Below are 27,408 nucleotides of genomic sequence, written 5' to 3'. Positions count from 1 at the left end.
GAATATGAATGTATGGCTTTATTATTGAAGTATCATTGCAGAGTCACAGGTTGTTGTGATAAATGTGACCACCTTCAGTCCAGTCTGACCTCTCATCCTTGTCATTTTTGTAATTGTCAATGGAGCAGCAGTGTGATAGTTAGTGTGTTAGTGTGTTGAAGCTGAACAGGAGACAGACATACTACACTACTTTGGAAGTGACAAAGGCTCAGTGATCATCTCTGCTGTGCTGTATGTGTTGATTTTTGTTTAGATGCCTGAAAGTAGTCACGTGCACCTTGTGAAAACACACCTGTAGCTCATGATTTAGCTGTCACTAGTTCCTCAGAGGACACGGATTGGTCCGAACACAAACACATAGCTCGATGCCTGGCAAAAGGGATTGGTGTGTGATTATGTGATATTCATGACTTGACTGTCCAACCAAAACTCAAAACCAGAGATGGCGATGCTAGAGGAAAAGACAGGGTTCATCCTCTGGAAACCATGAATGTTCTCTGAAGCTCCCCAGCTGACGCACTATATTTTGTTTGTTTAATCTGTACAAAAAACAGAGTGTAAGAACAACATCTTGTCTTTTAATGGGGGGTTTACAAGCTGAACTATTTGCTGGGCAGAACCTTCTTTCCAGTCTTTATGCTAAGCTAAGTTAACCAGCTTCTGGCTCTGGGTTCCTATTTAACGCTCAGATATGATAGTAGAATTGATCTTTTCACTCTAAACACAAAAGCAAAATTTCCAAAATATTGAGCTACTACATGGATGAAGTGTCTGTAGAGCGTTGCTCAGTGGTCCCGAGAGGTGTCCAGGTGTGACTATAGAAATAAATAAATGTGCAACATGGTGGTGATAAAAACAAACAAACATGGTGGTCACTGCACTAAAACATGAAGCACTCTCAGCCTAACTAGCCTGTTTGTGGCAGTGCTGTTATCTGCGTGTGATGTTTTTATGTGCTTGTCTTCCTTCATTGCAGCTGCACAGCACTCAGTCTAACCTTTTCTTATCAGGGATTAGCCGCGGAGGGAAGGAACCAGCAATTTATTTACAGCCTCTCACTCTTTCACACTTTCTCTATGCAGCATCATTTTTTTTTTTATTCCTTTCTGTCAAATCTGTCGTAGCTGTTAGTCGGTGTAAAAGTAAGCGCTGTATTACTCAGCCAGAAAGATAAAGCATGATTTTGACCTGTGTGTGGGAGAGTGGCTGTGTGTGACCCATAGCTTGTGTAGAATCCCCCCACCCCCTATCCCCCTCCCTCTCTCTCTTTCTCTCTCTCTCTCTCTTGCCCTCTTGCTTTGTCTTTGCTCCTCTTCGTGACCTTTTCATGTGACCTCTGACCTTTTCCTGGCCCCTGCATCCATCTGAACCTTTGTTTGTCTCTGCGATTCTTCCCACAGTTCCGTGTGCCACAGCCCCCTCACCCTCTGAACAAGGTGACGCCACCCAACCCGCCCTCACACCACTGGAGGAGGGACACGCACATGGCCGACACACACCGTCTGCCTTGGGTGAGTGCACACTTGCACACGCAAACACACAGCATTGCTGTGACAGATCTGCAGTCTTTAAGATCATTTTATAACAGTGAATCTCACATAAACACACTGTTGTTTACATAAAAAAGGTTCATCTGACCTGCACCACCTGTCACAGGGAAGGAAAGTAACAGTAGCAGCAGTTTAGACGTGCAGATGTAAACAAACTGATGTGCCATATCTATAGACAATAAAGGTAAAAGCTTCTGCAGCTCTGACACTGGTGTGGCCTGCTTGGCATAAGTGTTACCATAAGTGTAAATAATTTTTTTTATGGTAGAGATCATCTCATGTTCCAGTCACAGGCTGAATATGGACCCACCTGTGTTTGGTTGGTATTTGCTAATCTCCGACGGTCTGTTGTCTCTCCTGACTGCCTTGCACAAAACTTTCAGGTAGCAGCTTTTCAGTTTGAGGTGTAAATGTAAATCACTGAGAATTGAAGCTAGAGGACATTAGAGGGAAAAGCAGCAAATATATTGTGTATAAAATCTGATCCAGTTTCACCAAAGTCGCTGAATAAAGTTATAAAGTTGTGCTTTGTACAGTAATCAGTGAGGCCCGGCCATAGATGACTGTAGCAGCCATCTGAATCATTTGAAAAGCTTCCTAAGCTTTTGCAAATATGTGCTGTGCAGCACACATGCATACACAGTTCACTTCACATTTTAAGTCCAAAGATCCTATATGGATCCCATTTTACTGGTGCAATGCCTCACAATGCACAGATGCCTCCTTCAGAACGGTCCTGTATCGCGTGAAAGAGGTTTATTATTTATTAGAAGCTCTGACCTTGACCTTAGAATTTTGCCTCCCCGTCACGTACACCACAACATGGAGCCAACGACTTCTGTTTACATTTAATTTCAAGATTTCAGCTGATTTCTAGTAAACACTCGACAACACAGCGCATTTATCTTCATGCCACACCTCTGTGTAGACTGATGCGTTGAACACAGTTCGGAATGAACCATGTGTGTGTGTGGGCGATACATGGGGCAACCTGAATGGTTGAAGGGAATCTCCCAACTCACACACACACAGGCACACACACACACACATTGTTTCACATTATTATGCTGACAAAAACCAAACGAAGCTGTGAAACTGTTAATTTTGATTTAGTTGTAGTCATAATGTTTTCACAAAAATAACATTCAGTTCTGATCATATTAGTCATCTTTAGTTTTAGGTTTAGTCGACAAAAAGGTTCAGTGTGAACAGATTATTTGAACCTTATCATACAGTCGTGGAGGAAAGAGACGAGGTTAACAACAGTTGTGGTTAAACTTACACACCAGCTCAGTTTTGTTGAGCTTGTATCTATTAGTTAGGGCCCGAGCTTGCGGTGCAAGGCCCTATAGAATTTTGAATGTTTATTATTTTTTTTATTTATTAAATTTAAAAAATATATATTTTCTATCTCACCTCAGTTTATGTCATCATTAATTAGTTTTTATTTAATAATTGTCGTCAACAACATTTTTTCATCAGTGAAAAAATTTTGTTGACAACAATGATTAGTCAGCAAAATGAACCCTGCTGTGAAAACAGCCTTTTATTCTCTCCTGTAGTTTTTTACGGCTTGTCTCTCGAATACACACACACACACACACACACACACACACATACTAACACACACACACTTTCATAGTCCTAAACGGATCATTTTATAATAAATGATATCTTTCTATCTCAGCATTTTAAATGTTCTGTTTCCTAGAAGAGGGATCGTACTAAGAACGAGGGAAGATTGACATCATCATTGCAGCTGCAGGTTTTACAAGATACAAGATAGACAAATGATCGAAACCACAGCCAGTGTGTGTGTGGATGTACTAATGTGCAGTAAAACAATATAACAGACAACAGGCAGCATGTAGAGAAACTGGACTCATATTTGTCAAATGATCTTGTTACCTGCCTAAAATAAAATGAATAATGGCATGAATGTGTCCAGCTATCATCACGACAAGTTAATATTTACAGATTGACATACATTATGTGCATAGTTATGCCCAGGACATGCACCAGTTCATCAAACAATCACAGAAATACATCTCCAACAGTTCTTATCCAATCTTGATTGAATTAAAATTATTAAATGAGTTCTTGTAAAAATGTCCTTCCACACATTTCATCCATTCTGATGATATATAAACTTAAAGATACTGATGGTCACACATTCTTCAGACACATGTGCCTTTCCTTATGAAATAAAACAGTCATGAACATGGAGTTGTGGAGGACTTAATCCTGACTACATTAGTCTTTCTCAGAGCTCCCAGTGCACGGCGAACAGGCTTTTGTACTGACATGAATGGCAGAGCAGAGAGAGAGAGAGAAAGAGAGAGAGAGAGGAGTAATTTATGCACAACTTGAAGAAATGATAGAGAGTAGACGAGGGAGGGAGAGAGAGAGAGAAGCAGATAGACAACAGACAAGCAGCGTAATTTATGCAGAGCTCTGAGCTCCAACAGGAACACCATGACACTGACTGCTGGACTTGTTAGTTTGTCAGGACCTGGTAAACAGTGGAGTAAGTATGATGTTGGGCACACGTGGCAAGACGCCGAGGCTCAAACACACACGCAGTATAAAAAACTGGTGAAATAACTTTTTTCAAACTAGCTGAGTTGATGGATGTTGTGATATGTAGTCATAGCTGGAAAGCCCCTCACGCACACACTAATAGGTGTATGGAAACAAATAATGTCCATAGAGGTTTCAATCTTATAAGGAACTGCTCGATAATCTCATCATTATATTACACAACTGAAGTCAAATATTCCAGTGCTATAATTCCATTGTTAATTTCAGCATTAAGATTTCATAGTTAAAAGTTTGGGACTGATTTCATTGTAAACTTTCTAGAGAATCGGTGAGATGTTCTACATCAAAGACATCCTCAGGATGTAACAACCTGTGATCTTTGAACTGTGATGATGACAAGTTGAAGTTTACTAAAGTATGTGTGACGCACCATAAATAAGTTGCCGGGACCTGGTTGTGGTTGCACCAGCACAGCAGTGAGAATGCAGGACGCATTCCTTAAATTCTGTCTTCATGCTGTAAATCCTTTTAACCATAATTAAAGAGGAATGTCACTGATCTGACATGTCGGAGTCAGTTTACTAGTCAAGGAGAAAGAACACAAAATATGCTAATGCACCGGTCCTCGCACTGTGTTTCGTGTACTACTGGTGGTACACAATCTCCCTCTAGTGGTACAAGGAGGAATCCGTAAAAAATATGTTTTTAAAATAAATGCAGCTAATTTAAAAATAGTGAAAATAAACTGACAACGCTGGAAAGTAATGTAAAATAGGTTTTCCATTTCTTGTAATGTGTTTTAATATCAGCCCGCTACGTAGTCACGTTTAAGGTAGCGTGGGCGTGTATCCGTAATTAGCTACTCGCTAAAATGCGGCAAGATAGTAAGCGCAGGAGAAATGTATGGTTCAAATGGAAAATATTGCGAAGAGAAGTTTCCACCAGATGAGCTCTGGTTCTTGAAGTGTTTCTGTTCGACATTCAATAAACAGATAATAAATTATCTTTTTAGGAATAAACCTACTCCCTGTGCAAATGGTACTGGAGTGGTACTTGGAGAAGCTAATATTGTCTGAGAAACACTGTGCTGTAGTGTTGTATGATGGGAAGTGTAGGATTCAGTGTTCTTGGAGCTTGATCCATATTCGTGACTAAAAGTCAAACAGATGAACTGTCCCTTTAATATATTACAAATTTATCTGGTTCATCGAGAGAAAAGTTCAAAATAGTCTGCACATCTTCTAATGTTTAACTAATGTTTTTTTTTAATTAGATCCTAATGAATGAACTAAATATATAAAGAGTCGAGGGGTATTTAGCTGTCCGGAGCATTTCCCATCTTCTATATTGCACATTTTTGGTATTTTCTATGCCCAACATTTTATTTCAAAGTTGTGAAACTGTCAGCTCAGATCGTGGCTCACCACAGTGACTGTTAATTACACAGTGAGTATAATGCATCACATAACTCAACCCCCTAACTCACTCATCACTCAGCTCACAAGTCATGCAACTCATAACTCGGCTGTGCACTGTGGGTTTGAGATAGAAAAGAGTGAGAAAGAATGAAAGGGAGGGAGAGAGAGAGAGAGAGAGGGAGAGAGATGAAAGAGAAGTCGAGGATGAGATTAGAAGAGCGAGGGAGCAAAAGAAGGGTGGATGAAGAAGGTTGGTGAGAGATGAAGAGCAAAAGAGCACGAGAGGGAGAGACTGGTGTGGCTAGCCAAGCAGAAAAGGCTGTCAGTCTCTATAAAAGATCTCCTCTGTCAGATTAGTATGAGAGAGCTTCTCTCTCTCTTTTCAACCCTGTGTCTCTCACTCTTCTCTCACTCCATTTCCCTCTCCGTGTCTCCCTCTCATTTGTCTTTGCTCTCAGAATAATTGATTATAATACATGGAGCTGCTACTGGTTTTCTTTTTGCATGTCAGATTAGCACTGATATATTTTTATTTTGTCCTCCGAGGCGAAGGCGGGCTTGTACATATAAATTGCCGTGTTGTTGTGTAGCTGAATGAGTGAGTATTTGCTCACAAGGGTTTTGTTCAAGGCTGGGAATATCATTAGTGATAATTAGTCTGTGATGGGAGCTCTGGCTGAGGAAGAATGACTACGTGACACAACGCAGAGCGTGGATTCAGTGTTGTGGGCTGATGGTGACGGGCAGTTCTTCCCTCTCTTCCATCTATTATCTCTGACAGTAATGTTTCATGACACTTTGCCCTCTTATAGTCCCCTATGTAATTCTTATTGATTTTCCACAAGTTGTCACTCTGCTGAAGGCAATATTACCCATCCACCCGAGCTCTATCACGATATCACGCCAGCTTCCTCAGACTTGACTTTGTCCCACATCAGAAGAGTCAAAACGAAAGTCTGAATTTAAGAAATAACCAGATTTTCTCCTTTCTCTGTTTAGTCATACTCAGTGGGAGGGCTGGGCGATGAGGACTTCAACATCCCGCCCATCACTCCCCCCACCCTGCCAGACCACATGCTGCCCCCTCATCTCCCCCACGATGCCCCCTCTGGACCGTACCACCCTCTGAACCCCCCCTCTAACTCGGCTCAACACCACCCGTACCAGCTGCAGGGCATGGATATGCCTGGCATGCCCGGAAGCCAAGATGGAGCCGCTATGTTGAACCAAGATGGTGGCACGTTCAGCCCGAATGGCGGCCCGATGACCAGCACTCTGTCTGTGGTAAGTCATGGATAAATCACACAGATTAATGACATTTTGACACTGTGGAATGCAGTAACATGTTAAAGTTGGATTTATAAACATGAGCTTTATTATGTATCGCTGGACACGCACACACGTCCTGTTTGAATCCCTCAACCGAGGTTTAAGGTAAAGAGAAGAAACTTTGCTCCTTCATTCTGCACAGTGAAGAAGAAGAAAGACACTGTGAGTGAAGAAAGAGTGATAGAGATGAAAGTTGTTTTCAGACTCGGGCAGACATTGCGTAGTCCTGACCTGATGTCCAGTCAGATATCAGAAGTGACACCTTTGTTGATCGACTCAAGGTCTGTCAGTGCTTCAGTAGAAAACACTAATTTCCCAACAACATGCATATTTGAAATGTTTTCGGCTGTAACAAAAGAGTTGGGCATGGGAATCTTTCATAAAAAAAACCTCACATTATATTCTCACTCATTTATTATATCAAGTTTAATGTACTCAGTCCTCTTGGTCCACAATATATGTTTCTATATTTTATATTTCTATTATTTCTATCCGTTCATCACTGCTGCGTGTCTCTGACTTTAGTCACTTCCTCGTGACAGCCTTTTTGTTTCTGCTGGTATCAGTCTGTTATCAGTGATATTCAACCAAATGAGATGACACCCGTGTACTCAGTGTCACATCTAAAAAGAATATTTCATCATCATTATTTGGATTTAAAAAACAAAAGTTTAAACGTACAAAAACACATGTTTGCATTCCTCCCACTCTACTTTCATTCATTTTTCTTTTATATTTCTTTATAATTTATTCAAAACTTAATTTCATTTAGTTTTACATTCATCCAAAACTCTGAACTTTTTACAGTCACTAAAGTTTCAATCTTTTTGTTTCAGGATGTCTATCAGTTTGTTTATGTTTCACGATGAAATAAACTTATATCACCTTTCAAATATTGAGGCAGTTCAAACGTAAAGAAATATATTAGAACAACATTAGAAGAACAATTGAAAAATACTATGAAAATTAAAATAAGAAAATGAAATTGAGCCAAACAAGACACAATTACAAAAATAACAGAAGAAATACAGTTCCAAAGAGAGCACCCGTCCTTTGGTTGTCATGTTTGACGTATTTACCCTTGAAGAATTTGACCAAGCTTCTTGTTGTACACTAACACCATATTTCACGCTTTAACTGCGACTATCTGCTGTCAAAGATCAGCTCAGAAATGATACTCCACGGTACGAAAACCTCTTAATCCAGCCGCAGAATCCACCTGTGTCGTGCTGTCGCCCTGCTCGTAGCTCTAAAGTGCTGCCAGAGGCATGTGTTGAAGTAATGTCAGACAATATTCCGTGCATTTTTAGATAATATTCACCAATGAAATCATTCAAACTGAGATGAATTCAAGCTGACCAGCTGCTGCTCTCAACATGAGGAAACCACACAGTTGGATTGTGTTTAATACTCAAAAAGCATCTGCTAAAGGACACTTTATCAGAAGAAAAGGTTTGAGCACACAGCAAGCTGATATATATTAACCATATTCTTTGATATTTTATTCAGTTTAACTGAGTGAAATAGCATATCGCCCCTGGACAGTGATATTTGAATCATGGCAGCTGGTCGATGTGACATTTTGCTCATATTTTAAATCTTCGTTTCACAGTAAAGTGAAACTCGTGTTTTTAGCCGTGGCATTCAGATGTGACTGTGTCATACAGTAAAGAAATGAAAGACTGAGGGGCTCCAACTGCCACAGAAACTGGGTATTCAATGGTGTGAATGAGGTGTGTGTGTGTCAGGATCTGTAATAAAGATTTCTCATTTTGTTAAGAATGAAACTGTCTCCCCTCCCACTCTTGATCTTTCTGTCTGTCTGTCTGTCTGGTTGTCTCTGTTAAATTAAAATTACCCGCTATAATATTAAGAGTCAGTTTGACACCTCGTGATAAGTTCTCAACCTTGACTTGAGCTGAATTAGAGCGAGTATTAAACACCAACATAAACCGTTCTTTAATAACTTTAATTAAAATTTTCTTTGATTATTGACTCACTTGTCTGTAATTATTTTAGCGGCCTGGAGGCTCGTTTTTTTATTTTCCGTCTGTGTCTGCCTCAGTCCTACCTTTTCTCTCTCGTCTTCTCTCTACCTCGCTTTTATATTCTCATACCAACATTCATTTACTGCCAGTCCATGAATGATGGTTGCCTGGCAACCGTGCCTGGCTCAGCCTAATCGGGATGGGTGAGGGGCGGGTGGGCTAGAAAGATTCGAGTCAATGTGTGTGTGTATTATTCCTAGAGGAGGCAAGACTCAGTCACAGTTAATACTGAGATCTTGACTGCTCTTTTTTTGTTGTTGTTTTGCCTGCCTTCTGATTGAAGGTTAATGTCTGAAATGATGTTTTTCTGCTCATGGTTTTGTTCTAATTGCTTCAAAGTGATAATCCACTATGTTTAGATTTGACTGTAGTCAGTGGCGTTTTTTGTTTGTTTGTCGTGTACTGATGTGACGCAACATAAAGTCATTTCACAACAAGCTCTCTGGTCTAAACAACTTATGAACAATCAGAAGTGAGTCGTTTGCATGAGCAAGAACCCTAACCCTATGAAGACATAATACATTACAGTGTTATTTATGTGACTAGAGAGAAGTTTACAATCCTTTAATATCTCAATTCAATTTCCAGAACCTGAACTATATGGTGATATGTATCAATATCAATTACCATTTTAAAATCAAGTATCTGTTAGATGAGTAAACCATAAAAACAATTCAACTTTAAGTCACTGTCCTAATTAGAGCTGCAACAATCAGTCGATTAATACTAATAAATATTTGGTGACTCAGGGTCACAGACATGATATGGACGATGCAGCTATCATCGGACACTTGAAGACATCATCTTTGTACTGATTTTTCACTGTTTCTAATGTTTTGTAGACTCAGCAATTAATGGAGAAAATAATCAGCAGATTTATTCATTGTGAAAACTCAAAAGTTTTGACTTTTGAATATCAGTATAGTTTTGCACTGTGACAAAGTTTGCAGGTTTTAATACTTATTAAATCGGTTTTGAAAACTTAGATCTGAATAACTGACATCTGAGAAACATCTGAGAAACGTTTTTAGACAATTTGTTGAGTTTCCTCATAGCTCGTAGACTCTGAGTGATAAAAAACCACAAATAACCTCACTGACATCATAGTCACAATATCAAAACATAAATGGAAATGTTCAGCATCTACACTTCCATGACGAATGGCAAAGAAACCCCGAAGAAGATCATGTGATACGATCAAAAGCTCCAGAACAGCTAGAAAAGTGGTGAGATTGTTTTCGTTTTTAAAAAAATCATCAAAGTTCATGTTTAACACAGACAAATGATACATAATATACACACAATATAACAATGCATAATAAAACTGTAGACAGAAATATTTCATATTCCAGTGTTTTAACTTGTTTTTGTCTCACAAATGTAACAATGAGCTTCATTTTAACCAAACATGATGTTTTACGATTTCATAATTTATCAGGTCACTTTTACTGCTAATTAATCGTGATAAATAATAACAAAAAGAACAGTTGCATGTTATCAGTAGTCCTTCTCTCATTTAGGTGAATGACTCAACAATCTTGTATTCATGAAATACAAAACAGATTCAGAATTATTCCGCTGCATTTTTCATGAAATCCCGTCAGTAACCGCACCTCTGTGCAGATGTGAGCGTGTGCTGTGTGTAGCCTTTCATCAGGGGTTCCCCCCCTCTGTTATTCTACTAAGCCATCATCAGACATCCCCCTGCACCCTGCCCTCCCCCCCGAAAGGAAAATCCGATTTATATTTCTCCCATTCGTAATTCATTTAGCTGCTCTGTGTGTGACCTCATGACCTTCTGTCCCTGTCAACAGCACGGCTGGTGATGCGCCCACCCAAACCGCTGAAGACTACACCTCCTTTCCATTCATTAAATATCTTTCTGCACTTTCCTTTAGTGCATTTTAAACAAAAAATTTTCATGGAAAATTAGTAAATGTAAATGTAAATTTCCAAAAAGAAAAAAAGGTTTGATTTGTTCATTTAAATCCATTTTATTTACCAACATATCGTCATCAAAACTCTTCCTATTAGTGATTAAAATGTCATGACAGCAGGAGATTCTGACTGTGTACTAATATGAAGTCTCAACCCGACTAATGCCAAACCACAGCTATTATTTTTCAACATTTCTGGCGACACATACGTCAATCTGAAACCCTCTTCCCATGTTAGAGAAATGTCACTCGCTGTTCCATCGCCAGTAAATACCACCGCAGCATTCAGGCTTGCTGCCGGTAACCCGGTTCAGGTAATGTGCTCCCAAGAGGGGCACAGCGCTACCAGACCACATCCGCTATTATTCGCTGCTTACGAAGAGGAAACTCTAAATACACATCATCAACCCGAGTCCCATCTTCATATTTGTGACAATAGGTGTCAAAGTTCCCATGCTGAGCATGTTAGCACTGATAACTTTTGTTTTCCTGAGAAATGGACAGTATAAAACTGATGACTGACTCACTATGAGAATGTTCACATTTAGGCAAACGCCAGTTCAGACTGACACACACCAGAACTACTCAACGCCCACTTCGCCCACAACGTCCAAAACTTTAAACAGAACAGGTGCTTTGTTGCCTCTCGTTCATGGCGGCTACAGTTTATATTAACATGCATTTTGATGCAACATTAAAAAGTTAACTGCTCTATAAGATGCCCTTCTCTTTATTTGATTGTATACGCGTTGATTCAGGCATGTTGACATTTTATCCCGCGTCATATGCGCTGAAGCTTCCCTCACTGTCTCCTGGGAGACTCACAATGAAACATTATGCATTCATGACACAGGTGTGACAGTAAAACTGTGGACAGGGCTGTCTGGTCAGTTAATATCCTGCAATACATCAGCTTTCTGACAAATTATTGAGGACCTGGATCCACGAGGGAGTAAACCGATGCTTGTATTTATTCAGGGTGCACCTGTGGACCAGAACCAGAACATCTCCTACAGATAAACTTATGTAATAATTCCTCCGAAGTGGAGCAAATGCAGTTTAGAATCCCTACTGATGTATTCGTACATGAGTGTGACTTCTGATCCCATCTTCTCTCTGACCTGTGTTGCCTGTTGCCACGGATACTATCAGATTTCATTATTGGTGAATCCCAGACGGCAGCACACTGTACAAACCCTGTCAGGCAAAGGCAGACTGTGTGTCAGAGCCCAGCTAGGTCTGTTACATGAACATGTTACGTAGCTCTGATATTGTTTTCGGCACAATTTCTGTTTGTTACGGAGTCAAAAGATATAATAAGGTACAAACCTGATGTGAGGGCAAAGCACAAGGGGCCTCAAAGTCATTTAAAAATCCAGTGCGTCAGATTTAGGGACCTCTATTTACAGAGTATAACATTCAGAATTGTGTTTTCACAAGTATAAAATCACCTTAAAAGAGCCTTTTATATCCACGTCGAGCCATGTTGAAATCAAAGCGTCACAATACCAGAATTTTAAACTTTGATACAATACTAGTATAAAGAAATGATATTTGATACCTCTTTTGTCCTTGGCACACAAAATGTGATCATTTTCTTCCGTTTTTTAATTAACCTGCGCACAGTGGCGATATAGGAAACGTTACTAAACACACACATTTGTAATGATCTTCAAAGTAATTAACATTATTATTACTATTTAATGAACTGTAATGATAATGATAGTTTTTATTCCTTTTTGTTTCACTTGTTCAGCCATGGGTTAAAAATATGATAGTTGACCTGTTTTTGTTTCATAGCTTCAGTACTACTATATATATGATACTATATTATAATGTTATATTAAATTATAGTTTCGTATCAATTTAAACACGTGGTATATATCAAAATACTGATTACCATTTATATTAATCCACCATGTCTACTGTAGCCCAGAACAGACAAACTAAACAATGGCTTTTAACTAGGGACTGTTTTTTTTGCGACCACTGGTGTTTGGGGGTGATGTGAGGGCGTTGCAATTGACAGCTACCCCTCTAAAAGCCACTAAATCCTACACACTGGTCCTTTAAAGCATCAGTGATTCAGGAACATATGACACACAAAAAGATGGTCTGTTTGATTACAGTCGTACGTAATGCTTTAACTTTAACACTGAACGATACTTGTATCCTGTCAGTGACATTGATTTGACCCGATCTGAGGAAACCTTTCCATCCTCGACAGAACCAACTTCTTTTGAACACAGATCTATTTCTCATTTTTTCCACTTTGATATTTATAAGTCACCAGTAAGTCGTCATCCTCAGAACTACGTGAGAAGCACTGAGGACTGAGGTAAATATTGTACACACGGTGGCTTTAAATGGTTGAAAGTTACCTTTGTTTAACTCAGCTAAGATGTGCGCATGACTTTACAGTGCGAGCAGAAGCTGTGGCATTAACAACAATAGCAGGAAGCAGAAAATAAAGAGCAGTCAACTCAAAATAGGTCAGATGAGGTTTCTTGGCACTGCTTTGGTGGTTTCATGGCCGTCAGTTACCACAGTCAAGGGGTAGCGTGAGATATACGTTTCCTACCACACAACAAAAAAGGGGCATGTCATGGCTTTTTAAAGTGTTTCTTCTTTCAGTGTGAATGTCAGTTTGAAATAGAAAATCTGTGTCAGTGTCTAGTTGACATTTCTTCATGGCATTGCATCTCATCCTGTACTGACTTAGAATTTCACTACAAAAGAATGTCAAGTTGTTTGATCATAATTTACAAGAATTTATGGCACCAAATGGCTTTTTCTGACTTGGCTATGAAACCACAAATGGAAAAATGTAAAGCTGGACGGACTGCCTCGACTGTTGGTATCATTTAGAGACAAACTCCAGGTGAAACCTGAGACTCTCCTCCATTTACCAGCACTCATCATCACTTGTTGTCTTTGCACAGATGCAGCAGATGGTCAACTCAGATTCCCGGTTCACCAGCAGCCAACAGCCAATCGAGGCAGCGCTTGGACCCAGGAGCCAATCGGGCATGAGCCAGCAGAGTCAGTTGTCCACCATCAACCAATCCCAGCTGGGGCTGAGCAGGAACTCTGTTACCCATAATTCTCCTTCACCTCCTGGAAGTAAATCTGCCACACCATCTCCCTCCAGTTCAGCACACGAGGATGAGAATGATGATGGACTCAGGGTAAAAAAACACACACACACACACACGCACGCACACACACACACACACACACACAAACACACACACACACACACACATCGCCTGTTTCTATGAGTCACTGAGTCGTATCTCACTGGGCTTTAGCAGCTAGTTGTGTTCTGCTGTGTGTGTGTGTGTGTGTGTGTGTGTGTGTGTGTGTGTGCGTGTGTGTGCAGACAGTGGAGAGTTGTTATGTTAATGTTATGTGTCATAATAGACCCATTCTCCCTGCATAGCAACTAGATGGAAATCAGCACCCTCACTGTTCGGTGTCTCACACTGAAACAAGCACTCTGCACCAAACTGACTGTTCATATACTGGAGAAATGAAACCATTACTGCACTGCTGAATAATATTTACCAACTTTATCATTCTCATTGGTTATGTATGGCAGAATGAGTTGGAGATGGGCAACATTATGAGCAAGTACACATGTGATGCTCGCTTGAGGAAAGAGACATGGCTTGTACCTTTACAAAACACTCCGACACTATCTATCTAAAGTTTTCAGTTCAGTTTAATGATCACGTTAAATCAGACAGGTACAATTACAGTGAAACATGTCGTATTAACTGTATTTGTGTATTTAGTGAAGTTACTCTAGCCTATAGGGGTAATATTCTCTGTGTGAACCGGCAGTTTGAGGGACTGTATGTGTAATTTAAAGAGCTTAACGAAAGGCATGAGAGAAACAATAAAGAACATGGTGAAGAGATAACTAATACAAATGAAAAGGTTACAAACTAAAATGAAATCAGGCAAGTAGACTAAACTGATAGAGAGGAAATACAGTTACAGTGCGGTCAGATTAAATTAGTTTTTTTCAGTTTCAGTTTTAGAGTTTTACAGAATAAAGAAATCTTATTTCATCAGCTTCCCTCTACTGTATATGTGATGGGATGACACAACAACATTTCAACGTGATAAATGTGATAAGATGAGGTTTTATCATGTCCAAAAACATGTTTGCTTACAGAAACATCCATCAGTCAGCTGATTGTTCCTTGATTTGTCAAAGCTTCTGTCATCTCTGACATCAGCAATAAATAAACTCAGATACATTCATCTCTCAGTCTTTATCACCACAGTTTGCGTTGGGAAGTGAACCCTCTGAAGCACTGAACTCTGACTCCTGCTTTGACCTTGATACCATGTTGTGTAAGATCAAGAGACACTATTAGTATAATGTTATTGCCATTAAAATACGAGTAGGTGGTGGAATTAAACTCAGCTGCTGTAACTGCTACAATAGGATAAACACGATAGGATTTACTAGGACTATCACCTGAAAATATGTCTGTAGACAAATCTGACATTTCTGCTCGGTCAGCTGAAGTGCTGTGCGCCGACTAAAACACATTTAATCTGAAATTAGTTAATTGATAATTAGGTGCATCAATTGAACACTGCCTCTGTTTGGTAATTAGTGCCAGATTACACGGTTCGTTCAAGAAAACATCCTGTGAAATAATTAGAGATGACTGTGGCTGCTGGTGGCTGCGTGTGATGATTTTTAACCACTCGTCTGAGAGACCTCATCAGTTCTGCTGAGTGCTCGGGAGTTTCCCCATATTTGATCTCTGTGGTTGATTCATAGCGTGACATCAAACAGGACGGTTGAGGTCACATGTCAGTCATGAGAGTCATCAAAGACATGATAAGGTGTGAACTGTTGAAATGCCCCTTTAATGATCATAGAAGGGAAAATGAGAAGAAAAACCCTGAAATAAGAACACAGCTTTTTTCAGCTGACTACTACAGAATTCACACCAAGCTAAGCGTTTTATCAACCTCCTTCTTCTCCTCTTAGCTGGGCAGTGGAGCAGAGAAGAGGCCGGCCACAGTGGACATCTCCAAGAAACCCAAAACACCAAAGAAGAAGAAGCGAAAGGACCCCAATGAGCCAGTGAAGCCAGTGTCCGCCTACGCTTTGTTCTTCAGGGACACCCAAGCCAACATCAAGGCCCAGAACCCCAACGCCACCTTTGGGGAGGTGTCAAAGATCGTGGCCTCCATGTGGGATGGCCTGGGTGAGGAACAGAAACAGGTAGATCCTCCTTCTTTAATTTAGCCTGCCAAGGTGCCATCACATCACAACAGCTACTGTATGTTCACACTGACCAGGAGCAGAAAGTAATTCAGATCTGTTGTGGGGTAAATGTGAATCCGGTATCAAATATGAAGAAAAACATCTGTATGATGATCATTATGCAGATATTTTTAGATTTATTAGTAATGGCCCGTTAACACAGTAAAACCAAATGAAGAGTGAGAGGGACAGCAAGCAGCCAATCATCTGTCAGGAGTATACCAATCATTATTGAGCTCACTAAATTGGTTGGTTCAGAGTTCAGAGTTTGTAACAGCGGCATCAGGGACTCATTATTGTGGTTGTGTGTTATTAGATAATTCTGTCAGCTGAGGGAAACACGACGATGAGCTCTGTGATTAACTTAGCTAACATGGCACTGCTCGTTAAATGGATTTGTAAACGTTTTCAGATGCCATGAAGTGTAATGAAGTTTGATAGTCCCGACTCCCGTACGAGTAACATGTTCGTGTTTCAGGTGTACAAGAAAAGGACGGAGACGGCTAAGAAGGAGTATCTGAAACAACTGGCTGCCTACAGGGCTAGTCTGGTCTCACAGGTACCACACAAACACACACACACACACACACACACACACACACACACTGATGTCTTAAAGGAGTAAATCTGAAATCTGAAACTGATTTTTTGTTTGACTTTTCCAGAGTTACAACGATCCATCTGAAATGAAGCCGCCTCACTCCTCCTCCTCGTCTTCATCTTCTTCTACCTCAATGTTTACACACAAACCTTCGGTTTACCCGGGGCACCCAGTTCAACACCCTTCCTCCAGCTCCCTCGCCCACCCTCACTCCCTCCCTCCCCCTCAGCACCCGGGCATGTACATGTCATACCCTCACTCGTCACACCCTTCCCACGCCTCGAGCCCAGGCCTCAGCCCCCACCTGCCCCCTCCTCCTCCTCACACCCAGATCCACCCCCAGCTCCACACCCTGTCCTCCAGAGGGACAGTGCCGCGGCCCAGCGTCCCCCACCAGGGAGCTCTGTCCCTCGGTGGCATGACGGCGGCATCCACCCCTCCTCCTCTGCAGGTCAGCCCTCCTCTCCACAGCCAGGCTCACCTGGGGGGGCTGCACAGTCCACACCAGCAGCACCAGCAGCTCAGTGGACACTCACTGGGGATGACACACTCACCTGCCATCACACAGGTCAGTCACATGTTTGGTGGGTTGGGCCTAGGCAGTGGCGCAGTAGTCTGCGCCTGTAGGAAGGGAAGAAATGGTGTATTTGTTGGGGACTATTTTGAGCAGCAGATGAATCCACATTTAGTAGTCTAGTGAGTGTTTATGACGGTGTTTAAATAAACTACAGTGTGTGTGTTCATGATAACGAAGTAAAAAAATGTGGCTCATTGGTGTGTTTTAATAGTTTTTGGACAATATAGAGAAATCAGATCCATGAGGCCGCAACACAGTTTGTTAGTCTATACATTTACTGCTGGTTTTCTAGGTTTGCCACCTGTCACATTTGCCACAGTAGTTATGGACTGAGAACTGGTGAGAAACAATTTGAACCTCTAACTCACAACACATTTCAGTAATATACTCCATGTGGAACTGACCAAAAGAACAGACATCATGTGTTTGGCAATAATTCATTTGGACTATTTATTATTACACACCCTTGTTGAATCCTGATTGGTTACGTACAGCATTCTATGGCCTATTATTCCTGTGTAACAGACCGCAGCTATGGGATGCAATTGTGATCATTGACTCTGGAGAACTACAGACATGATAAAATCAATACTTTGACACAAAATATTGATTTCTGTCACAAGCAGCTGTGTAATAAGAGGGACAACAAGATAGGCAGACAGGCTGATAGATGACCCCTCCTTCCCTGACTTTCAGTACAGAAACATTGTGACTGTGCAATCGCATCATGGTATTATTTTACATAATTATTTTGTCCTAATGATTCTAAACTGGGTGTAATTAAAGAGTGACACGGAGAGTTATTTGAGATTTCAAGAGTTTAGTTTGGTGCAGTGTTGGAACACAAATTTTCTCTCACTGAAAATCGATTTTCTGGAGATTTCAAACTTCTTTTTGTTTCCCAACATGTATCTGGAGCTCTCTCACCACCACTCACCGTTTCCATTATAATCATTGGCTGCAGCGTCTCCATCTCCTCTCTGTCTCGTAGCGTCTATCAACAGCTCACTCAAAGACTCAACCATGGTTTTGTTTTGTACACCTCCAGTGTGAACACTTTAGTTTGGGATTGGAGCACAGCTTCAGTTTGTACTTTTCCTCTCAGGTCATCAAACCATTTCTTACACAAACACACAGTCAGTCTTCCCATTTCCTCGAGGTCACAGCGTCTCACTGATTTCAGATCTGCACAGACAGACGAATATATCAACACACACAGTGGAAATGAGCGGGCGGGAACACATCAGCATTTACTAGAGGATCTCAGGACCGAATAGACTGGACCTGTATTCAAAAGTGACGAGGAGTTTAAAATAAATCCAGCTGCTATTAATTGTCTTGATCCTAATTATTATCCAGATGTTGCTATGGTTTGGATGTTCCAGCAAAAGGTCAGGTTAGTTCTCATTAAATTAATTTGTTTTTAATTAGTTTTTGGTTGAATTTTTGACTGCTTGTGTATCTGTATTGTAATACAGTCAATGAGTCAATCAGTCTATCAGTCCGCCCCTCTGCCTCCGTGGGGAGTCACTCCATCAAAACAGGAGGAAGAGGAAGACGAGTGGCTATTTGTTGAGACGATGTTAGGTGGTGTAATGATGCCTCTCCTCCAAATGCTTAAAAATGGGGGTGGATTGCCACCGAGACTGACTTCCTTTTTTATCCCTCTTTTTATAGTGCACTTTTAAATCCCACACTCCCATAATCCCCCTTTCTCTCACCCATATTTTACATATTTTTAGCAAAAAAGATGGGGTGGGGGGAGCAAACAAAAAAGGAAAAAGTGAAGGGAAAAAAAGGAGAGGACACAAACTTTTTTCTTCTCGGAGTGAGGAGGGTGAGAAATGATGGGGGAGGGGAGGAAGGGAGAGAGGGGGAAAGAGGGGAGAGAGAGAGAGAGAGAGAGACAAAAGAGGCAGATGGGGTCTTTGTGAAGGAGTAAAGGAGAAGAATTTGCTCAACAATGGATGAATAGGTGAGGTAGAGGAGGAGAGGGGGGAGAACCCAACCACCTGCTGTCCTCCTCTTTCTCCTCTTTCACTCACAACACTCCGATTAACTTCCCTTTCAGCCTCACATACGCACACACAAACACACACACACACACGCACACACACACACACACACACTCACTCACTCCTGTCACTGCACTCTCTCATTTTTCCCTCTTTCCATCTCTCTCTCCTCCCTGAAGTGTCTTATGTTTAGAGGCATGCTTGTCTCCTTCTCCTCCTCCTCTTCCCCTGCCTTCTCCTCCCCTCTTACCTTTTCATCTCCTCTTCACTCATCCTCAGCTCTCCCCCTCCTCCTTCCCTCTGGCAGATGATAAAATCAGACACTTAAAACTCTGTAATTACTTCTGATGAACCTCTGACTGATCTGCGTCTCCTTTTCACTTCACTTCATCACAAACCGTTTTAGCACCAAGTGCTAAAGGTTGCTTTGTTAAACCCATCAACTCGTCTATGACGTAACCGAGCCGCCATTACTGCGGCAGCATGTCACATTCAAACCTGTGTACACAACACTGATGAATGTGGAGACTTTTGAACCACTCGCACAGAAAAATATGTTGATATAAAAAGATGAAACATTTATTTTTCACAGACAATAAAAAGAACGGACAGTGTGTGTGTGACGTCACCCACATGTTTCTCAAGAGCCATTTTGAAGCTCAGAATATGCAACATTAGCAGTGGCCATGTTGGCTGTCCTGCCTCTTTCACTTATCTAAAAATGGACAGTGACGTGGATCCTTGGCGGACCTGAAGCCTGGGTAACCACCTGTCATAATGACACCCACACTCTTAATTCTGCATAGCTTTAAACCTTAATATCATTTGAACAGGTGAGTTGTATAAATGTCATGAATGAGAAAATGATCTATAGTACCAGGCTGTAAACATGTTTATTTCTGCTGTGAAGTTGGACATTTGAACATGGGGACTTATGGAGACTGACTCACTTCTGGAGCCAGACTCAAGTGGACGTTTGAGGAACTGCAGTTTTTGGAACTTCCGCACTGGCTTCACTTCACAGCCGCGGAGGTTGCCGCTTGTCTTTTTTCACAGTCAGACATGCTGTTAGCATGTCTGCAGTGTACGTCAACAAACACTCACTTTGATAGTGAAGAAAACCTACAAACATGATGAGTCACTGAGTCCCACTTCAGTTCTGAAGAGTTTTTAAGCATGCATGAGCTTCAACTGTTGACCCAATTGGTAAATGTGCTAAATTAGCAGCCAAACTACAAGAAGTAACATTGTGTTTGTTTCACACGTCGTCTTAGTGTTACAGCTCTCATCTTAGTGCACCACCTTCAATGTGAAATTTGACCAGCTTCCATGAAATGAATTTCACTTCCAGCATCATCGGCCTCATACTTGACTTGACTTAGATTGAAAACTGAGGGGAAAGAAATGGAATGTGAAGTCTAATGACATCATGTTGTGAGGAGACTTTTAAAACGTACAACAGTCAGCGCACAATGTTCCCAATGCTGAATGTAATGTGACGGAGGAATGTGCAGACTAAAATCCTCGTCTGTACACGGTGTGGTAAAATCTAAATCAGGTTCAACCATGTAGTATTTTGTTCAAATTCACTGTTACCATGTGAAGGATGCATTGTGTGTGTGTGAGAGAGGCAGAGTTCATGTGTGTAATGAAAGGTTAAACAACATGTTTGGAACAATTCATCTGTTTATTAGCCGAGATCTTCCCGTGGGCGGGCGAGAAACAGAAACACAGTTCTGAGAGCTGCCTGACCCGCACATCAGTAGTGTGTAGTTGTGTTTGTGAAACTAATTCAATAAAAGTCGTCTGGTCAGTTTGGAGCCAGTGGAATTATTATTATTATTATTATTATTATTATTATTAGGATTAGTAGTAGTTTATATATTCAGTTTTGAAAATGTGTTTACACCAATAGATGACAACCAGCGTTGTTCTTTCTTTTCTCGCTGTGATCAACTGTTGTCACATACGACATCATCGATTGTAATTAAGTGTTTTTTGTGTGTTCAGGGCTACCCCCCCTCCATCCAGTCTGACTACCAGCCAATAGGAGGAGGTATGCTTAATGGTGGAGCAGTGATGTCACCATCAATGGACTACCACCAGATGGGTCGACACACACCAAACCACCATCCCTCTCTGGATTGGAGCACTGATTACCATGGCAACGGGTAGGCATTATACTTTTGTGGGGTCACCTTCTTTACCTTCCTTCTCACCTCATTCAGCACATTTCTGACCACACCTCCGTGTGACACTGACTGAAACATACTCGAACTCGCCCGCTGTTAAGCTGCTCAGGCTGAACTGTAGATTTCTGTTTGGTGTTTTTAATTTCTTTTCCCAAATTTCCAAGTCAGTGTTTCTTTTATAATTATTTTTCTGTCTGTTAGATGTAGCTGAAAGTTTATGCCTACAAATGTCCCAAAACAAAGGCAGTACCAAGGGTGGATGTCAAGGCATCCAGACCTCCCTCGGGCTACACCCCTATTTGTGTGTCATTAGATAAATAAAATGATTCCAGTCCTCTGCACGTGCGTCCATCAGCTGGCAGAGGTATCATGCTAATATTAAAACAAACAGTAAAGCAACACTGTGTAGAAACTGGTATTTTGGCGATCTAGCACCCCCAGTTTATAATGCCACTGAATATGTTGCCACTTTGTAATTATTGTTGTTAACATGTGTATTTGTTCTGATCACTTATGAGTCGAAAACTTTGCCAACAGCCAAACATCAAGCAAGGTCAACAACACAAGACATAGCAGCCAGCTAATATTACTTACTAGTCCAACAGCTAACAAACTCAGCTAACATGAGCTAACAGCAGCTACAGTCGTCAGCAGTTTACTTCACTGTCTGTCAGGAAACTGTAAATTACAGCGTTGGTGCTCTGTAGGACATCAGAGGGAAAACCAGAAAACATTTTCTCCATAAAATATGATCCAGTTTGACCAAAGTCAGTGAATCATTCGCCTGATTACAAGCCAGTGTAGCATCAACGTGATTTAAAATCTGTCTGTGGTAGAAAAGTCCCACAGTATTGCTTTAATATTTCATATTATAACATGTCACACAGTGTTCATCTTGCTTACCTTCTCCTCTCCTCCTGCAGAGGTCTTCAGAGAGACAAACATCTCTATCTGAGCTAATCTCAGGACAAAGTCACACCAAACTTCAACCAAGCCCTTCTACTGCCACACCATGGAACCTCTAGCCTCATCTCTACACGCGCCCAGGCCAGCCTACTGCACCCACAGTCCCCCACCCACCCCCACCCCCCAAGGAATTTGAACCAAACTCGAGTTCAGCACTTCAAACAAACGCCCAAAGCAGTAGAATAACGGGACATTTCTGTGTATTACTAACACGTCTCTTTGAAGGGACAGCAGGACAGTGTTCAGAACAGGAAGAAGGAATTGTTTCTTCCAGCTCCTGCATGTCTCTCAGCTTGTCTGGACGTCTGTATTTTTTTTGTACTGATCATTTACAGCATGAGACATGCTATGATTTGAAAAAAACTGTATATCAGCGAGGAGAGGTGGACAGGTCCTCTGCTGTGAACATGATGATAGGTGTAAATACTCCAGCCTCCCTCAGAAAGGGAGATTCTGTCTAGTTTCCTGTCTGCCCTGAAGCGTTCACATCTAGTTCCTCATTTTGTAAAGATGGTGTTTACCGTCGGCTGCAAAAGGCTCTGCAGAGCGACTGTACATTGCTGTAACATAAATGTTTGAGCTGTCCATTTAAAGCCAGTTGATTTTGTTTATTTTTTTTGACCTCGTAGTTGCTGAATCCTTCTACAGCCAAAGTCAAGAGAACACAGCACACAAACTAAGGATTGATAACCAAATACTTGTTTCTCTGCTGGTTCTTTAATTACGTGAATATAAGGCTTCAGTTTGATGCAGCGTGGACTGAAGTCCCTCACACTGTCTTTAGAGACAGAAAACGTATTGTGATAAATAATGGCTGAATCGCAGCTGAAGACAAACAAGAGAAAGAGGTGAGGCAGCGTTGCCTTTTTAACCAGACGCCGCCCGCCTGTGAATAATTGCGTACGATTAAAGAAGTTTCATTGTTCTCCGGCAGAGAGGCTCAGATCTGCAGGGTAGAAAATTCAATGTATTTTAGTCCTTGAAATAATGAAATGTCAAACAATTCTTTGTTGGAAAAAAAAGAAGAAATGAAAATAGTCCTTTGTACGATGACAGCTCCTCCTCCTGGCATATGTCTGTTGATAATATTGATTTGGATCCAAGCTGAGTGTGTGTGTGCGAGTGTGTGAAGTGTTAATGAGAAGGCAGAGTGGTTGATTGGGTTGCATGGTCTCTTTTGTCATCTCTATTTCTCTGTGCACAGAGGCTATTTAAGAAACTATAACTGTTGCTGGGTTGGCTGTTTTAATGTTGTTTTTTAATCAAGTTTTGTTTTAGTGTTAATGATGATGATGATGATGAGAGACACGTATCTCTCGCTCTGTATCTCTTTGTATTAATGTGTTTTTTGGCAGATGAAAGGACTCTGGGCAACAACAACCATGAAGATTTTCTTATTTTTAGATTCTAATAATGTGTTTGAGAATAAAGTCAGAGCTGCATTGATGTGCAGTCATTACTCCAAACCTGCCTCTTTTATGCTGTTTATTTCCGAACACTTTGTGACAGTCGCTTTAATTAACTGCACATAATAACGTACACCTTCACCACTCCTGCGACACAGCACACCTTGTCTTTGTATTGTGCCCTCTGCATTTATGCAAAGTAGCTAACTGTAATTGCAAAAACAAATGTCTTTGAGGTCTCTGGAAATATGTATTTTAACCCTTTGTTCGCTCAGATCAGATCATATAGTTTGAACAGAAATGGGATTAGTGTGCTTGTGCTTGAGATGGGAACACCTTTGGATCGATTTAATTTTTTTAATTTTTGACCAATATTTAGTTTTACCTCCAAAGAAGCCTCTTTCTAATTTTGGGGATTCTTGATAATGACATTAATGTTTAGCAAAGAATTGTAATAACCACTAAGGTCGAGTACTGACCAAGACCACCAAGTGTACTGAGACCAACACAAGACCAAAACAAGACTTTGAGGCGTTGGGACCAAGATCAACGTATGACGAGGCCAAGTCCAGGCCTAATGTGGACAGATAAACTTTGTTTGAATGAGGGGTGAAGAGATGAAGAGAAGCTAGCCTTAGCTAGCTACCTTTGTTAGCATCCCTTACACTTAACTTACCTCTCTTTCACCCTCAAGTGTCCTACCAAGGACCCTATCAATTGCTTTTGCAATCACGGTCACAAGACTCCAGAGGGTTAGAATGTTTATTTTCTGCGCTGATAAGTTTGAAGTGCTTCAAATCATCCACTGTTGTGTGTTTACTTTTAGATGCCGTTTTGGCAATTGTTTCTTTTTGGTTGGAGAGACAAATTTGATAGCAGAAGCTTTGAGGTTAAAAATTCAAATTAGTAATGCGTTATTATTGGATGAATTTGAAACAGGAAGGTTTTCATCCAATCACGGTAATGATGTTAACAAATAAATCAGTGTTCACGGAATTTAGTGACATCCCCACTGTTGGATCTTAACCGTCTTGAGATAAAAGTCTGTTTTGTCTGAAACCGAGACAAGTCAGAGTAAAAATACAGTCGACGCCGAGACAAGTACTACAGTACACTAAGAAAAACTTGATTCTCTGATTTTTCATCCAGCGCCATCATCAGAAAATCTCACTTTGTCCAATACTTCCACAAAATAAGGCCTTGAAAGTTTTTGAAAATAGATATAGGCCATTGAAAGTAAAGTTGAAGCTCTTTTGATATTATCTTAACGTTAGAAAATGGGCTTCATTTTGCTGTCTGCACTGACTCCTGCAGCTGCGTCACTGTTTCACCTGCGCTCAGACAAACATTTCAATCATCATCAGCCAGATGGTGGAGTCATGGCTGATTATGGTTTATGGCTATTTGTTTTTTGCCCTTAATAAAGAAAAAGAAAATATTTGTCTGAGAGTGCTGGTGTTGAGTGCTGCACCTGATACCGTGTTTGAGCTCTGCAGCTGAGCACGCCTGATACTCTTCATCTTTGTTTCATCTGCCTCGACAAAGTGTGAAGGTCAAAGGCACGCATGAGTGCTTCTCAGTGTTGAAACTGTAATTAACCTTGACCCGTGTCTCAATATATACTGTGTTACGTCCTTGAATTTGTGGGAATTGGGCCTGGCAAGTCCTTGAAAAGAATTTGATGTTTAAGAAGGTGAAGGAACGCTGTAACACATCCTGTCAATGACTTTCAAAATACCTGCAAAACCAGCTGTACTGAGACAGAGGTGAGCATAGTTAACATCATACCTGCCAAACATTATGCATAATACTCATGTATTAGGTTGAAAACCCAGAAGGTCTTTTGATAACACTTATCGTTTCTTCAAAATAGTTTCAACATCCATCTGGATAATGAATAATAAATCATTCATAGTCATAGTCTGCTGCTCAGTAAAAAGATACATTTATTTACTGACTCTTGTTTCCTAACAAAGTAAAACAGAGTTAGCCATAATCCACACAGTGAATTATGTCCTTCCAATTTGTACAAAACAATCAAAATATTAAAGTGCTATGGTGTCTGAAAATATGAAATCATGTACAGAGACTAATCATTCTGTTTAATGAGTCACTGTGCAGTTCATCCAGGTTTTTAGAGTAGTTCAGGTCGCTGGTTTGGTTTTAAGTTCCACAATTTTACTGGTCTCTCCGATGATTTTCTACTGAAAACAAGCTGCTGCTCTGATAAACCCTCCGTACACTTCATGTCCAGCACTAAACTAGCCGGTGAACTCAGTGGAGCTCGTTCTCAAGAAACTATTCATGTCAGAAGTCGGTGGAGACCAAAAACAGAGCTGATAAAAGAGTGGACTGTACATTTGTCACATGACAAAGAACAAGACTCCAGATGTTCATGTCTGCTGGGTGTATAAATATGTAGCTATATGCTAACACATTAGCTATAAAACATTAATGAGATTATAATATATCAAATTTGAGTTCAGCTTGTCGTGGAACAATGGATTAATTCTGCTTTATCAGAGACAAATATAAAGAACTTTTTGATTCATGTCATTTGAATATAATGGGATTACATGTGAGGCACAAACTGGAGCAAAAAGCGGTCAGATTTTTGAAAAACACTCTAACAGTTTTCTGTCTTTATAAGCTTGAGAGCTGCTGCGTTGCCTTGGTGTTGTGTTTGGAGCTCATTTCTTGTAGTAATCTCATCTTGATGGTTATTGGCCTGATTGACTCCAGCAGGCATCATGATTAATAATCAATTCTGCTCTATCTGCTGCACTAATGTGGAGCAGTGACTGTGCCAGAGGTGAGGGGATACTAATAGTTTTTACATGTGTATAAATCACAAGTCATTTATGCACATTTCCATTTTTCAGTGGAAACAAGCCTACAGTGGGTGTGGGGGCGAGTCAGAGCCCACCAGGCATTTCTTCTCTTGCACTCAACATTTGCATTTCACACACAGATGCCTGGGGACGCGGCTACATTACCGTTAACAATAGGAGGTGTTGGTGCTGTAGTCCAGGTGTGCAGGCTGCTGTTTAGTAATTTCTATCAGTCTGTCCTTTTGCCCCACTCTTTATAAGACTGTGTGGGTTTGTCCTCATTATCACCACTGTCAGTTTTCTGTTGTTCCTGTGTGACAGCTGTACACATTTGACATTCTGATATTTTAAAATATGATAAATGGAAAAAAAATAAATAAATAAAAATCTGTCCTGTCCTTTCTTAAATTAAAAGTTTTTTTTTTGTGAAATAAGGTGTACACACAGATTAGGTGTTGCTCTGCTTTAATCACATTTCAGTTCTATCCCTGACATGAGTCTGAGCAGGTACACACTGCCCCCTAATGACAACAAGAGACAGCTGCACCGAGTTCCTTCTCTGCTCACTTGCTTCACATCCAGTGTTCACTGTAATCATTTTAAACTCATCCCAGTTCACAGTTCAGCTTTGTGACACTAAGGTGCAGATTTTTCCTATTTGTGGAGAAAATAAAAGTCAACATTCAAAAAGACAAAAACAT

The 27,408-nt window shown here is 40.7% G+C and overlaps 1 protein-coding gene across 2 annotated transcripts in view; it reads left to right on the top strand.

Moving 5' to 3' along the window:
* tox (thymocyte selection-associated high mobility group box) overlaps positions 1 to 23,936 on the top strand; it is a 42,704-nt gene extending 18,768 nt beyond the window's left edge. For both annotated transcript variants that reach the window (XM_010751222.3, XM_010751221.3), the window contains 8 exons: positions 1,401 to 1,511; positions 6,509 to 6,793; positions 13,766 to 14,011; positions 15,841 to 16,077; positions 16,598 to 16,678; positions 16,785 to 17,288; positions 21,323 to 21,483; positions 22,428 to 23,936. In XM_010751222.3, the coding sequence (XP_010749524.1) occupies positions 1,401 to 1,511; positions 6,509 to 6,793; positions 13,766 to 14,011; positions 15,841 to 16,077; positions 16,598 to 16,678; positions 16,785 to 17,288; positions 21,323 to 21,483; positions 22,428 to 22,464 (1,662 nt within the window). In that variant the 3' untranslated portion in view covers positions 22,465 to 23,936. The remainder of the gene's footprint in view (positions 1 to 1,400; positions 1,512 to 6,508; positions 6,794 to 13,765; positions 14,012 to 15,840; positions 16,078 to 16,597; positions 16,679 to 16,784; positions 17,289 to 21,322; positions 21,484 to 22,427) is intronic.
* The last annotated feature ends 3,472 nt before the right edge of the window (positions 23,937 to 27,408 follow it).

The sequence above is a fragment of the Larimichthys crocea genome, chromosome X, assembly GCF_000972845.2.
Source record: "Larimichthys crocea isolate SSNF chromosome X, L_crocea_2.0, whole genome shotgun sequence".
NCBI lineage: Eukaryota > Metazoa > Chordata > Actinopteri > Sciaenidae > Larimichthys > Larimichthys crocea.
Note: the sequence above shows the minus strand (reverse complement) of the source record. Positions and strands in the feature narration are given on the sequence as shown.